Source organism: Lepisma saccharinum, chromosome 5, assembly GCF_977018435.1.
Source record: "Lepisma saccharinum chromosome 5, izLepSacc3.1, whole genome shotgun sequence".
NCBI classification, from domain to species: Eukaryota; Metazoa; Arthropoda; class Insecta; order Zygentoma; family Lepismatidae; genus Lepisma; species Lepisma saccharinum.
The window spans coordinates 84,966,458-84,981,778 of record NC_139233.1 but is presented as its reverse complement, the minus strand read 5'-3'; the positions used below and the strand labels follow the sequence as shown (position 1 = coordinate 84,981,778).

The window sequence follows — 15,321 nt, the reverse complement described above, 5'->3', positions numbered from 1 at the left end:
GTTTGACAGTGGGGTCAGGGATAAAAATAATAGAGTTTGATCCAGAGCAGCTAATCGTTTTTGGTGGGGTGCAATGCTTAAAGTTAGCCAGGATGCACCAGAACTCCATTTTGGCAAAGCTCAGTTCCTGCTGCGATATTGGACATCCATTTTATTTATTTAATGCACCATACAAAAGTCCATTCCTTGTTACATAATTCTTGTAAAGAATAGATGAAAGGGATAAAATAAAGTTATTGTTCTAAATTTGTCTCCTGTCGGTGGGCGAACCGGTAATGTAGAAAACAATATATATATTGTGGTGAGTGCTATTCATTTAAGCTGGAAATGAGAACCTAATTTCCTGATATGACAGATGTGATAGATCTTGTGTTTATAAATTTACTTTGTATGTAATACTAATAAAAATGAGTGCTATTTTCAGTTGGTATGCAATAGCATGCTGTACCGGTAACCTTTTATATGTGAGAATGAAACTAAAAACTAAAATAATTTTATTTTAACGAAAGAAGTATGTTTGTGTGTGTGTACATATATGCATGATCATTTATATACCACAATATTTAGAGCAGTTTTTATGATAAGACATAATAACAACAAACCAACTTGTAGAGTACCAAAAACTGTCTTTCCAAAGAAAAGCAATGATAACAATAATAAAAATTTGCTTTGTTTTGTCGGAAGCAAAGTAAATCATCATATCGTGTTGCTTTGTATCCTGTCGTGTTGTGATTCGTCATGCCTCATCATGTTGCATCGTACCATGACTCGTTGTGACTCATCGTATCAGATCCAGTGTGTGGCTGGCCTAAGCATGTATTTAATTTTCTCTTTGCTAACTTCCAAACCTATATCTTTAGCTGCTTTTAAAAATACTTTAGCATTAATCTTAATTGTATTTACATCATCCCCTAGTAAGTCCACATCATCTGCATATGCTAATAACTGAGCCACACTATTTCATTTTAGTCCTACATTAGTTTCATTTACTTCCTAACAGCAAATTCTAAGGCAAAATTAAAGAGCAATGGAGATAATGCATCTCCTTGTTTTAACCCATCATGAATTGTAAATTTGTCAGACACATTAATACCCACACAAATGTTACTTTCTATTTCACTGTTGCATACTTCTATCATATTAACAAGCTTTTTAGGTATTCCAAACTCGACTAATATATTATATAATTTATCTCTTTTAACTGAATCATATGCTTTTTTAAAATAAATGAATAGCTGATGAACATTTTGATTATATTTCCAACTTCTTCAATTGTCTGTCTGATGTGAAAAAATTGATCTACATTTGATCTTTACAGTTATGTTTAAATCCACATTGATAATCACCTATAACTTCATTAGCATATGAAGGTAGAGTCATTCCATGCCAAATCAACACAAATATGTGGAATCTCTAACCTGACCATCTCCGATTTTCATGAAATTTGGGGATTTGGAACTATGCATGGAACTTAGTAACATAATTTCTGATTTTGAGTCATGTGCGTCTTTTAATTGTTAAATTATTCAAGGTCAAATTTGCATAAATTGCCCTTTTTGAGCCTGCTTAGTTATACTAAATGTGATGTAACTGCGCCCCTATTTCTCCTAGGAAGCTAAAATAAAGTTTATCGTACAGGGAATTGAACAAGCTTTCCAGTGATATATAATAAGTCTATCTGTGGATAAAAATATATTCGGGTCACATGACCTTGACCTTTGACCTTCAATATCTCAAAACATGTCATCAGCAATAATCGGGAAAAACATATATTTGCTCCCTCATGCCATACTCTAAAACATATCAAAACATCATTCTGTTACTGCAATGGAATCATAAGATACAAAATAATATGTGTAACTATGTGACTGATAAAAGCCTCATTACATCAACTATGATGAGTCAAATGTCCCTTATTACCACTTACAAAATGTAAAGGAGTTATCCTGGTCATGAAAGAAATAGGTTAGGCACAGGGAGATCCCTAGCTGTGTGTGTCAAGAGCAGGTCCGGCATATTCTTGACCGCCATGTTGAATTCAATGCTAACATTTCAAAGGAAAGGGGGTGATGTGATATATCAAATCAGTCTAGAATTTCATGAGAAATGAAGCGGTGAAGTAGAATGCTCCTAACGTGTTAGGAACTCATCGAGATCATGCTGACATCTCAGGAAAGAAAGAAGTATACGCACCTTTGCATATGATTTTAATCAGCGACATTCACCAAATAGTTGAATAGTGAAGAATATTGGAAAAAGTATCTCAAACAATTACGTGACACTTCCTTTGAGATGAAAAATTCTTCAGTGACAAGGCTAATTTTTATGTTCACAGTAAAGTTAATAAATAGAATATACAATACCTGTGATTTGATAATCTACAGTAGACAGATCCCAGTCGAATGGTTGTTGCTGGTAAGCTAATGATGTGGTATAGTGTATGGAGAACGAGAATGGTTGGTCCATATTCAACAACAGAAACCTTAAATGGTGAGGGTTTCTTGGATTTGTTACGTGAACAGGTTTTTCATCCTTGCTTATGGGATATGGCACTTTTCCAGAGTTTTGAAATAGGACAGATTGTGACCACACTATGTGGACATTGTGGCAATTTCATCATGGTAAATTTCTAGGTAGATTGATGAGCAGACGGGGATCTATTAAAAGGCCTGCACATTCCCCAGATCTAACATCTTAGGAGGACTTTTACCTTCAGAAACATTTGAAGAGAATGGTGCATGCACTAAAGGTCTGTGATACCATCTGAGAGAAGGCATAGTTGCTGCTTGCGATAATGTTGCACCTGCTACATTGCCAAATGTTATATGTGAGTGTGAGAGATGTCAACGAGTGTGCTCATAGGAACATTGACAACATTATAATGTGCATATATCGTAAGTGAAGGATATGAGGATAATTTTTTGCTGGCTAGAGATACTTTGGAAAAACCTTCACAGCTTCATTTCTCGTGAAATTCTAGACTGATTTGATATATCTCATCACTCCCTTTCCTTTGAAATGATTGCCTTGAATTCAATATGGCGGTGAAGAATATGCTGGACCTGCTCTTGACACACACAGCTAGGGATCTCCCTGTGCCTAACCTATTTCTTTCATGACCAGGATAACTCCTTTACATTTTGTAAGTGGTAATAAGGGACATTTGACTCATCATAGTTGATGTAATGAGGCTTTTATCAGTCACATAGTTACACATATTATTTTGTATCTTATGATTCCATTGCAGTAACAGAATTATTTTATGATATGTTTTAGAGTATGGCATGAGGGAGCAAATATATTTATTTCACGATTTTTGGTGATGGTCAAGGTCACGTGACAAAATTATATTTTTATCCAAAGGTAGGCTTGTTATATATCACTGGAAAGTTTATTCAATTCCCTGTACAATAAACTTTATTTTAGCTTCCTAGGAGAAATAGGGGCGCAGTTACATCACATTTAGTATAACTAAGCAGGCTCAAAAAGGGCAATTTATGCGAATTTGGCCTTAAATAATTTAACATTTAAAAGATGCACAACACTCAAAATTTTCATAGTTACTAAGTTCCTTGCAGGGTCTCAACTCCGCAAATTTCATGAAAATCGGAGTTGGTCAGGTTGTGGGCTGTGTTAATTTCATATGGAATGACTCGTTAGTCTTGTTAAAAGGATGTTAGATAATATTTTCTAAGATGTTGACAGTAAAGAAATTCAATGGTAATTATTGCAGTTCATTTTATCACCTTTTTTAAACACAGGAGCAATGATCGATTCTTTCCACTCTTGAGGGATTTCTTCTTTATTCCATATTAAACATATTAATTTACGAATTTGACATATTAACAAATTCCCACAATATTTAATTAACTCAGCTGGTATTAAATCAATGCCAGGTGCTTTGTCATTCTTACCTTCATATAACTAAATAAGTTATTCTTTTAAATTCTCAAATTTGGATTATGTTCACCATGTGTACATCTTTAAAATATTTCAAAATACTCCTATATTTATACACAAAAAACCTTAAGGAGAAAGCAAGCTATTTATGTAAGTATTATATGTAGTAATTATTTAATGTGAAAAAGAGTACTTTGAAAGCTTACTTTGAGGGCTTGTTTGTAACACTGTTCAGACTGAACTTTTCTCTCCAGGCGTAAATTAACCAGGCACAGATATGCCCAAGTAATGCTATTTGTTTTATCCAGCATATTAGCCTCTGCTAAAGCCTCTTCTGCTTCTGAATATTTCTGCAACTAACAAAATAAAACTTAATTGAATTCAGGCTGCTACAATGTACCTAGGTAGTATGTATTAGGCACGTACATTTGTTTTAATTTAAAATTAGGAAATTACTTCTGACACTCTCATGAGTTTAAGTTACTCATTCAAAAGCTTGTGTGAAGTTATGGCTTAACTAGTGTTTGATATCATGATACTGGCAGCCTCTAAAATTTCTCAGCCAAATTCTGTTCTCATCAAAATTTTCACTTATTGATTACTCTGTGTATGAATTGAGCTTGCTCTTGTTCGTTGTAATAATCATTATCAACAGAGTAATTGGTTACATGCTTAATTTTAAATCAAATTTTATAACTGATTACCAAATCTAATTTTAAAGAAACAATAATCTAATTAAACTGTAAAAAATATTAAAATATTGCATACAATAAAAAAATACTACATATTAAGGAAACCAACATAAAACTGGTGCAAAATCTCAGTTATGGAAACTTCAAAACTGCTGCTAAATGAGATGATTTACGTTGATATTTTCAGAGTTACTTAATGTTTCTGGGTGTCGCTCATGCATTGCTGACTGAAAAAACAAACTAAACATGTCATGCCTCTGGCGAAGATGGGACCAAGCTAAACTCATTCCTGAAAAAAATGTCATTCATATGTGGGTTTGTTTGGAGTAAAAAATAATGTTAGCACATCTTTAAGAGAAGGAGAAAAACAGGGACAAATACACTGCTGCCAATAGACACTAGTTTGAGAACTGCAATCTAAACCACAAAGGTAGAAAACAATGCTCTAAAAACAACAAATAAATAAAATATGTCATCCTTCATTGAACAGATCTCATACACAGTGCATTTACTAAGTTTTTTGGCTGGCAATGTACAAAGTATTTGTGTGAAAGATTGTCGGTTTATTTCACTATCGTTTTCTGCCAGTTTTGACTAAATGTGAAGATGAGGATGAGCGATGGAATAATGAAATTGATGAAGGAATAAAATAAAGAACACCCATGCCCAGGCTGGGATTAGAACCCAGGACCACTGGTATCATAGCATGCTGTGCTAACCACTCCACCTCAGAGGTCAGCTATTTGCATGAAAGAAATTATGCTTTTATTGTTTAGCCTTTTACACACATGCCTTGTAACAATGCCAGTCTTAAAACTTAGAAGACACCCTGTGGAGTTATTAGAAGTAATATTTAAAATTATTCAAATACTCTACCTCATAACATGCCTTGCCAACTCCCAGCCAACTCTCTGGTGAAGGTGAATGCTTGCATGCTTCCAGATATGTCTCCTCGGCTAATACAAAGTTCCTATTCAATAAGTAGAAGTAGCCTAATCTGGATGAAAAAAAATGTCATAGTTACTTTTTGATGCATTCATTTGGTTTATTTTACTTCATTTCTTTGCTACTTTGGCTAAATTCAAAGAAGGGTGATGGTATGAGGAAATTCATGAAGGGACACTCACAAAGAACATCCATGCTCAGGCCAGGATTTTAACCCAGGACCTCTGGCGTCGTAGAGGTCATCTAGTTACTATTTGAGTGTCATAGCTTACTCCAATTTTTACTGAGTAGCTCAAGCAAAAACGAACACTATTTCAACTTTATTTCATTTGTGTGTGTGTGTGTGTGTGTGTGTGTGTGGGTATGGGGGAGGGGGGAGCAAAGGGGTCAATTGCACCTTCTAATGCTTTCAATTATAAATTTAATGTAGAGGACTCTTATCGCCATTCTTAAACAGTAATATACTCTTTAAAGGAACCAGCATTTCTAGCTAATGAAAGTTTCAACAAATGAGAGGGCATTATTTACTATGTAATTGGAGTATTCCACTTCCTTCATTATCAAATTCTTTATTGTTAACATGCTCACATAATTTCTCCATTATCTCAATCCATAGGTGCATACAGATTATTTTTTTTTGGGGGGGGGGGGTCAGCATGTGGAGTAAGATATATAGTATGTGAGGGGTGGAGTGCATGTGTGTAAGTTATGCATGGGGTGGGAGTGGGGTGCATATATACAGGATGCCACCATTGATCACTGATAAACTTACACAAAGTGCCGAGGAAAACATTTTGTAATGAATCTTTGCTGATTTTGCTACTACGAATTCTTGAAAAGGCACACTGTGTATACTGTATATATGGAAGGATATATCAGATAATCATGGTTGCTGCTGACATTTACTTTTCCTTTTGGAAAGTGAAAAAAATTGTAGTATGATACAGTTAAACAAGACATTCTTGAATTGAAAATATCTGTTACAAATCTTTCAAGTTCCTTCTTTAATGCAAAGGCATGAAATAAGCAACATACGTTCATGCTATGATAAATGCTTTACCTGAAGGAAAAGGGTTAAATAAAACAGTGTCAAATAAGCAGTCCCGGACCGAGGCGGTAGTGCTATCAGGGTCTGGGGAGGATGATCCCTGGCAGGATCATCCCCATAAAAGCCCAATAGCAGCACTGCGACATGGCGAAAAAGTGCCACCATTAAATAAGCACTGCTCCTGCTGCCTTACAGGAAGGGGAGGGATCCACAAAGGCTAGGGGAAAGTTACACCAACAAGGCCAAAGGGTAGAAGGAACTCTTTAGGCATAGGCAAATCCTTCTACAGATAGTAAACCCTTATCAGAAAATCCTGGTCCTCCAAGGAAGTGGGGGTTTGACCTAGGCCAGCAACCTATCTCTGGAAAAAATAGAACTGCTAAAAAAACTCAAAGGAATAATGTGCGGACTGCTACTTTATGACGACCAAAGCATGTTGAAAGGACAAGAGATAATGTGTTACAGATAGGTTCATGGAATGTTAAAACAATGCTTCAAGCAGGAAAGATGCAAATGATAGCTGAAGAAATAAGAAAGACACAAATAAAGATTACAGTAGTACAAGAAATACGCTGGCAAGATTTTGGTAAAATAAAAAGAACACATCTTTTTATTTTACAGTTTACACATATACAGTTTACTACAGTTGCTCAAATGATAGAATCAGACAGTTTGGTACTGGCTTCCTAGTAATGAATAAAATTACAAGAGATGATTGATCGCATACCAAAGCATGATATAACCATAGTCGTAGGAGACTTTAATGCACAAAGAGGAAATATAGATAGATATAAGCAGATTGCAGGAAACCATTCGTTACATGACAAAACAAATTAAAATGATGATTTACTAGCAAACTTTGTTATAACAGATAATATGATTATATCGAGTACAATGTTCCAACATAAATTAATTCACAAAGGAACTTTGACTTCCCCTGACGGCGGAACAATAAATCAAATAGACCATGTACGTACTTAGAAATCAAAATAAGGAGCAAGTAATACAAGATGTAAGATCAATGAGAGGACCGGATGCTGAAACTGACCATTTTCTAGTTAAAACAATAGTTCTGCAAAAGTTGATATGTCAACAACACAAAGACAAAAATGGCATTAGATGGAATCAGTCTAACATAAATAACAGTTTTAAGAGAAGAGAAAATAAAATAATAGTTAACACAAAACTAAGAGAAAAAGCAGAAAATAAAGATATAGAAAAATATTGGGAAAATATTAAAACAGCCATAGTATTTGGAATGGAACCAAAAAGAGACAGAAATGAAAGGTGGGATGAGGAGTGTCAAAACTCTATTAAAGCAAAGAATGATGCTAGGAAATAGTGTTTGAATAGAAATACAAGAGGAAATCGAGAATATTATGAATAGAAAAAAAGGGAAACAAGAATGGTATGCAGAGAAAAGAAGAGAGATTGGCTACAAATGAAAATTAGTGAAATAGAGAAAGCAAGAAGGATTCATGATACAAGAAAATTCTATAAAGATGTAAGAAATTAAAGCAGAGGATTCCCAGCCCAATCCACAATTTGTAAAGACAAAGACGGAAATAGTTTATCAGAAAAAGAAGAGATTTTTAGAAGATAGAATGATTATTTTCAAGATCTGCAGCAATCCAGATATATCTGGCGAAGTAACACCAGAAAGAGAAATAGAGACAAAAGAGAATTTAAGCCCACCTACTTAACAAGAAATTGACTCAATAATTAAAAACTTCAAGGGAAACAAAGCACAAGGGTCAGATAATATTATACGTACCTGAATTAATTAAAATTGGTGGAATAGAATTGAAACGTAGAATCTATAATTTAATTTTAAAAGTATGCGAAAAACAAGAAATGTCACAAATATGGTCAGAAGGGATAATTTGCCCTATCCATAGAAAGGAGGACTGAAGTATTTGTGATATTTACAGAGGAATCACTTTATTAAATATATCATATAAAATATTTTCTGTCCTATTGTACACTTCGCAACATCTTATTTGACTGCCCTGAAAAATTTCAAAGTCCGGAATTCGTAAATTTGGCAGCATAGCACTTCAGAGCCAACTAAGAGTAGCCAACTTTGCAACATTTCTTTTTCCTGAATGAAACGCTCGTGATTTTTTTTTCATTCTTTCACATTCCATAAAGTAAAGATACCCTAAAGCAGTAATAAAATATATCAGTAGACAAAAAATGTTAAGTAGAAATACGAATGTTGAAAATATTTCAAGATTCTTCGTTCTGAATTGAAAATAGGAAAATGTATGTGCATTGTGAAACACTGAACAGGTTCTCATCCACCTGGAAAGAATTGCAGTCACATTTGAATGCAAGAAGGCAAATTTATGATTATTTTATGCGAAATGTTTACTAAAGATACCTTGCACAACACCAAACGATTCTGCAAAGTGTGTCTTTTCCTTGGTTCTTGGCGAAAAATGATTCGAAGCTCCGGCACAATGTTGTTTCAACTGAGATTAACGTGTTTTACTGAGCTCTCTGTTAGCAATCTCCTGGAGTAGTTGGTTAGATGACAGCACTTTCGTTTTTTTACTGTTTTCGTCAAGATCGAAACATCGTAGGTTCAAATCCCACCCTTTCCTTATTTTTTTCCTTTTTATTTACCGAGTACGAAGTGTTCTAATAACGTAATATAATATTATATGATATTACTGTAAATATTTATGTGATGCATGCTCAGTGGCGGCGATTGGGTATCAAAACTGATGGGGCAAGGTGGGGGAAGGGGGAGCAAGGACTGTTCCTTTCGCTTGGTAGATAATGTTTAGCATAGTGCTGGGTCATCTGCCCCTCCACACTCCATAATCGTCGCCACTGTGCATGCCTCAAGTAGGCCTAATGCTTCTACTAATGTTTTTAATCTTTCAGTGATTGGCAGGATTTTAGGAAATACTTTTCCTTTCATTCAGCTGTTATAAGTTAACACATATTAAGAACTTACATGTCAACTTTCTCCATCCGGAAATGCTGGACATAAATCGCATAAATATCAACGGAAATATCCAAGAAACGTAGATAAGCATTCTCGTCCAAAGCCGTTTACTTCCCGGAAAAGATTTTGCAAAGAAGTAGGTTTGAACCCATGACCTTCCATTCCATAAGCAAACGATCCCCCTACACCACACGGTTCACGTTATTTTGTGCACTCGGTTGGGATCCCACTTTAAACTGTAGGCCCAGTCCCGATTAGCCTTTCTATGCATAAAGTTGACTTAAAACACCAAATCAACCAATTCATCTCCTTCTATGATACTGTAGTCGGCCAGCATCCGAAAATACAGTTCTGCTTCGTGTATACCAGAGTGTAATTGCACTTAATATTGTGACTAATTTTAATTTAAAACTACAGATTAAAGCGATAATAGTGTCCAGAAAAAGAACCTCAAAGTAGATCTTCACACAAAGTATTTTAATCCATTGCCAAACATTTCACTTAAGAATAATATTATGCTTTTCCATTGACCGTATTTTCAATTCATGGTGAATTTTCTAAATGGACCATGTCAAGAAATCTAAATATGTAAGTTTTATTAGTAAATGCATTTAAAATGCACGAAACAACAGGGCAGGAGAAAAATAAACCTCAAAAATAAGTAAAAATGCAACAAAAACTGTTAAAAATACTGACAAATAAACTAAAAGCCAAAAAAGGCCGAAAAATGCAAAAAAAAAAAAAAAATGTAAAATAGAAAGTGTTTTCCTGCTCTAACTGAAGGGAAACGGACATGATATCAGGTTTAGCATTGTTTTTAAGGGTCAGAAAAAAAGTTGATTTTTCATCAACTTCCGGACCCTAATTACTAATTATGACCATTGAAAATGTTGGAGGTAGCTTACTTAAAATTATCTTTCTGATGGATCGTATCATCCATTATCTCCACTTCATAATATAGAAAATCATCAAGTTCATATTTCGAAAATGACTTGGAGTTTTCCACCACGAAAATATGTTTTTCATTGTTTGAAGTTTGTTAGTATTATCTTTCAAGGTTTCCATTGTTTTAATGTCACACATATTTTATATTTCATACCTTCCTCTCTCTTTTCATACAGTCTTTGGAAAAAGAGCTGAAGTTTCTTGTCAAACGGGGTCTGGTTCAAATGACTCCTTTTCGCTCTCCTGTTCCTACTTTAAAGAAACAACAAAATACTTCTCAAAACACGGAATTTTTACACAATTTACAAAATTTGACAAAACAACAATAGATATGTTCATCATTTTTCCCTTTCAGCGTTTCTCGATTTTATCTGAATTCATTTCCTCATGAAAATTGCAATAAGGAAATTATAGATATGACATTATGTGTGAATTGGTTTCTTGAAACTGGTAGCAAATTTTAACATGAGCTACCTGGAGAAGAGGTAACGTGCTTGATTCTTATGGGGAAGGTCGTAGGTTCGATTCTCCACGTAGGCAGGATTTTTTTCAGGAGTATATCGTTGGGTGTAAAGTTTATCCACCATGCTAAGAAGTTAACATTGGTCTCTGTATTTCACGAGGTGAAAGGAAATAGTAAGAGAAAGTTATTTCGATGATAGGAGGAAGTCACATACCACGTGGAATGCGCAGAATCAAGTTACGTAGAGCTAAGTCTGTAATGGTGGTTTCGAATATTGCAAAGTTAGTGCGGAAAGTTTGTTATATATGATACTCGTACTTTCTGTTCAAAGAAGACAAACATTTTAGATACAAAGCAGTGAGGAATTAACGATCATTATGAGGTTTTGAATTTTTTGTTTGTCACTCACTATATAAATACTAATTAGTAGTTTCTTATCGAATCGGCCTACGTCGCAATAACCATTTATTTATGTTAATTAGTATTGACAACAGTCATTACGAAGGAACGGACATAAAATTACCAATCTTAGCAATTTGAACTCATTAAACTCTCTCATTCATTACAGCACTGCACTACATCACTACTTAACATAACTGTATATCTTTTTTAGTATATCGAAATCAAATAATCAATATTTTAGGTGTCAGTGAAGAACAAACAATACATAACTTAAATAACATTACATTTTGCATCCTGAATATATATATATATGTGATTTGTGAATTAATCATGATGTGTGTGTTAACACAACATATGAACAATAACTAACAAAGAAAAGTTTTAACTTTAAATCCTGGAAATCTCCAACTTCTAAGGGGAAATATGTGCAGAAGGGACGTCCCTCAAGTGTGCATCAGATTAATTTTTTTAAATATTCTAATATCAACGGTATCTGTTCAGCAAACAAAAAAAGAAAGAGGAAAGGATGGGATTTGAACCCGCTACCTTTCACGCTTGATGAAAAATAAGGATAGCAGCACCTAACCAACTGCTCTACGTTAACTTAAGGACGTTATACCCTTAAAAACATGTTGACGTTTATGAAGACTCCCACCTTCCTGTGTTTCAAGCACATTTTCTCGACAAGTCGTGTAAAATATATGTTTTTGAGAACTGTTCGATATTATGCAAGGTATTGTAAATAAAATGTCGCATAAACTCCTCACACATTTGCTTCTTTCTGCACAAACGTGATGGCAATTTCCTCCAGGTGGAGAAACACTCAATTCAGTGTTTCAAAACCCCCAAATTTCAAGTCGAGCAAGCAGAATCGTAAATATCCTTCAAGGTTCTTTTTCCAATTTATTATTTCTGTTTGATTGCGTATTATAATAGCGATTTATAGTTTCTAAGTTCATGGAAAGTGTTAAATTGAAAACCTATCACCGCAGCATTTTTCGTCTAGTGGAAGGACCTACTCTAAGTTGGCTACTCTCACCTGGAGCTGAAGTGCAATGTTGCTAAGTTTACGATTTCGGGACTTAGAATGATTTCGGGGCGGTCAAATAAGATGTTGCGAAGTGTACAACCAGCTTACAGAAATAGTGGAAAAACAATTAGGAGAATACCAAATGGGTTTGAGACCAAACAGATCCACAATAGATAATATCCATATAATCAAACAAATATATGAAAAATGTTATGAGCACAATCATGGACGTCCGCAGGATTTTTTTCCAGGGAGGAGCAAGGAAGGTATTTTTTCCAGGGTGGGCAAACAAGGCACATTTTCCCCAATAATAGTGTTGTTCCCTAAAACAAAATAGCTTAAATTTGAATTTATCATATTCATGCAATAATTAACACATATTATTGTGGCTGAAATGAAATTATATGTGAAAAATTTATAAATTTTGGTTGACTTTCATTTTCCAGGGTTGGGCCATGGCCATGAACACAATATCATATAATAGTGTAAAGAGGACAGTTATTCTTGAGTGCCTAAAGGAATATTGAGTACCAAATAAACTAATCAAACTAATTTAAATGATCTTAACAAATACAATTGCTCAAGTTAGAATAACAATGAAACTACAGGAAGATTTAAAGTTAATATTGGGGTAAGACAAGGAGATCCACTATCAGCTATGCTTTTTCAATAACAATTGATAGAATTATCAAAAAGCAAGATGTGAGAGGCACAATGGCAACAAGATTAAAACAAGTATGTGCGTATACAGATGATATAATAATATTGTCCAGAACATGGTAAATGATGGAAGATACCTTGAAAAAATTAGTAGAAGACTCGAAGAAAAGCTGGCCTGATAATAAATACAGCTAAAACAAAATACATGAAATGCTCAAGAAATCCTGCAGTTGAAACATCAGTTAAAATTGAAGAAAATAAAATTGAAAATGTATTTTAAATATCTAGGTTCTGTAGTAAACATAGACAATACTATGGAAGAGGAGATTAAAGAAAGGATAGTGGCAAATGCACATAAAAACTTGTTCACCACCAAGTTAATAACTAAGATATCTAAGTTAAAACTTTATAACTCTATAATAAAACCATCTGTTATCTATGCAGACTAAAGAAAAAATCGAAGAACAGCTCCTAATCTTTGAAAAAAAAGTTTTGAGGAAGATATTTGGACAAAATAAAGAGGAAATGCATATTTGAAAAACAAATAGAGAACTGAATATATTGATAAAACTAAGGAATATATTAAGAGAAGTAAAATCTCGAAGGATAGTTTGGTTAGACCATATTGAAAGGATGGAGGAAGCTTGAACATTTAAAAGAATAACAAAATGGAAACCATTTGCATCTAGATTAAGAGAAAGACCAAAAAAGAAATGGGAAGGTGATGTAGAAGAAGATTTGAGGAGAATGAAAGTTAGAAATTGGAGACAACAAGCAAAAGATAGAAAGCAGTGGCACAATATTGTTGACCTGACCAAAACTCACAGAGAGTTGTAGCACTGTATAAAGAAGAAGTATACTGTATATATGGAAGGATATATATCAGATATTCATGGTTGCTGCTGACCCTTTTGGAAAGTGAAAAAATGTAGTATGATACAGTTAAACAAGACATTCTTGAATTGTAAATATCTGTTACAAATCTCACAAGTTTCTTCTTTAATGCAAATGCACGAAATACTATACGCAACATATGTTCATGCTATGATAAATGCATATTGTTCTTCCTATATTCACACGAAAACAGCAAAAAATTAATTTAAATGAAGACCTGACCCTCAATGCTTGAAAAATCAAAACAAGCACACACTGTTGACTATGTTGATCAAAAAATGGATCCTGTCTGCAACTGCATTACACAGATATAATAATAACCATGGAAATTCCATGCTGAAAAAAAAAAAACAACTGATGTGATCATATATTCAAACTCCTAGCTGCTTTAAAGTTGAGTTCTTTCTTAAGAAAGAATTGCAGTAACTTATTCATTAAGATATATCTGACTTCAGTAGTATTCATTAGAAAAACAGTAGAAATTCAGTTCATGTATTGTTTTTCCAATTTACTTCAAAATCACTGAAAATATGACGTCAAGAATTAATTTGTCTATTCTTGTAGTCAATAAATGATTTTATAATGTATTGTAGCAAGTATTATGCATTATTATTTACATTGTTTTTTTTCAATACAGTAGCCTTACTGCACAGTACAGTAGTCATACTGAAGAGTACAGTAGCTGTACAGTAGATCTATAATAGGATTGCAGTACATTTCACAGTACACAGTAGAAGACATTTGAAAACAGTAGATTTTGTCTACTGAAAACAGTAGAAATTTGCAGCAGGGTTACCTGAAGAAAAAGGGTTAAAATCAGTGTCTCAACTTACATGGTATTTTTTTCACAGTATACTATCATTTTTGGAATCTTATCTTTTAGCAAAAAATGAATGCCAGTAACAGCCACAAATCTTTCCTTAGAGATGCATACATTTATGAGAGACAATGCCATTTATCAACCTCTCACAACATCAAGACAGGTTCTTTACAAAGGAAACCATTACCAAGAAAACTTGCTTGATGTTCTTTACACACTGTGAAAATTGTTGATGTTGTATAGCAACACCATATGTATTTATGCTCAAAACAATTACAAGTTTGCAAGACATTTCTGTGATATAAATTCTGATCGACAGAATCTTTTAAATTATGTTCTACTTATTTCTTATGTTCATATTACACTATGTAAATAGGAAATGGCATTGTCTTACAGGACTGCAGGACACAATCTCCTAAATTTTGAACAAAAATTATTTCAACTCTTCATTTATTCATTCTAAGTGCCTGGCAGAATCAACATTGATTGCATAGAAACCCTGATGTTCGGGAAAGAAAATGAGGTTTGCAAGCTTCTGCTCAATGGTGGCCGTAAGAGCCTGAAAC

At 34.0% G+C, this 15,321-nt stretch overlaps 1 protein-coding gene across 1 annotated transcript in view; it reads right to left on the bottom strand.

Moving 5' to 3' along the window:
* Nucleotides 1–15,321, bottom strand: part of LOC145988126 (cilia- and flagella-associated protein 70-like) — a 210,283-nt gene that overhangs the window by 8,430 nt on the left and 186,532 nt on the right. Inside the window, exons 18-19 of the mRNA XM_083122956.1 lie at nucleotides 5,469–5,589; nucleotides 4,107–4,256 (exon numbers count right to left, since the gene is read on the bottom strand). Of these exons, the coding sequence (XP_082979082.1) occupies nucleotides 4,107–4,256; nucleotides 5,469–5,589 (271 nt within the window). The remainder of the gene's footprint in view (nucleotides 1–4,106; nucleotides 4,257–5,468; nucleotides 5,590–15,321) is intronic.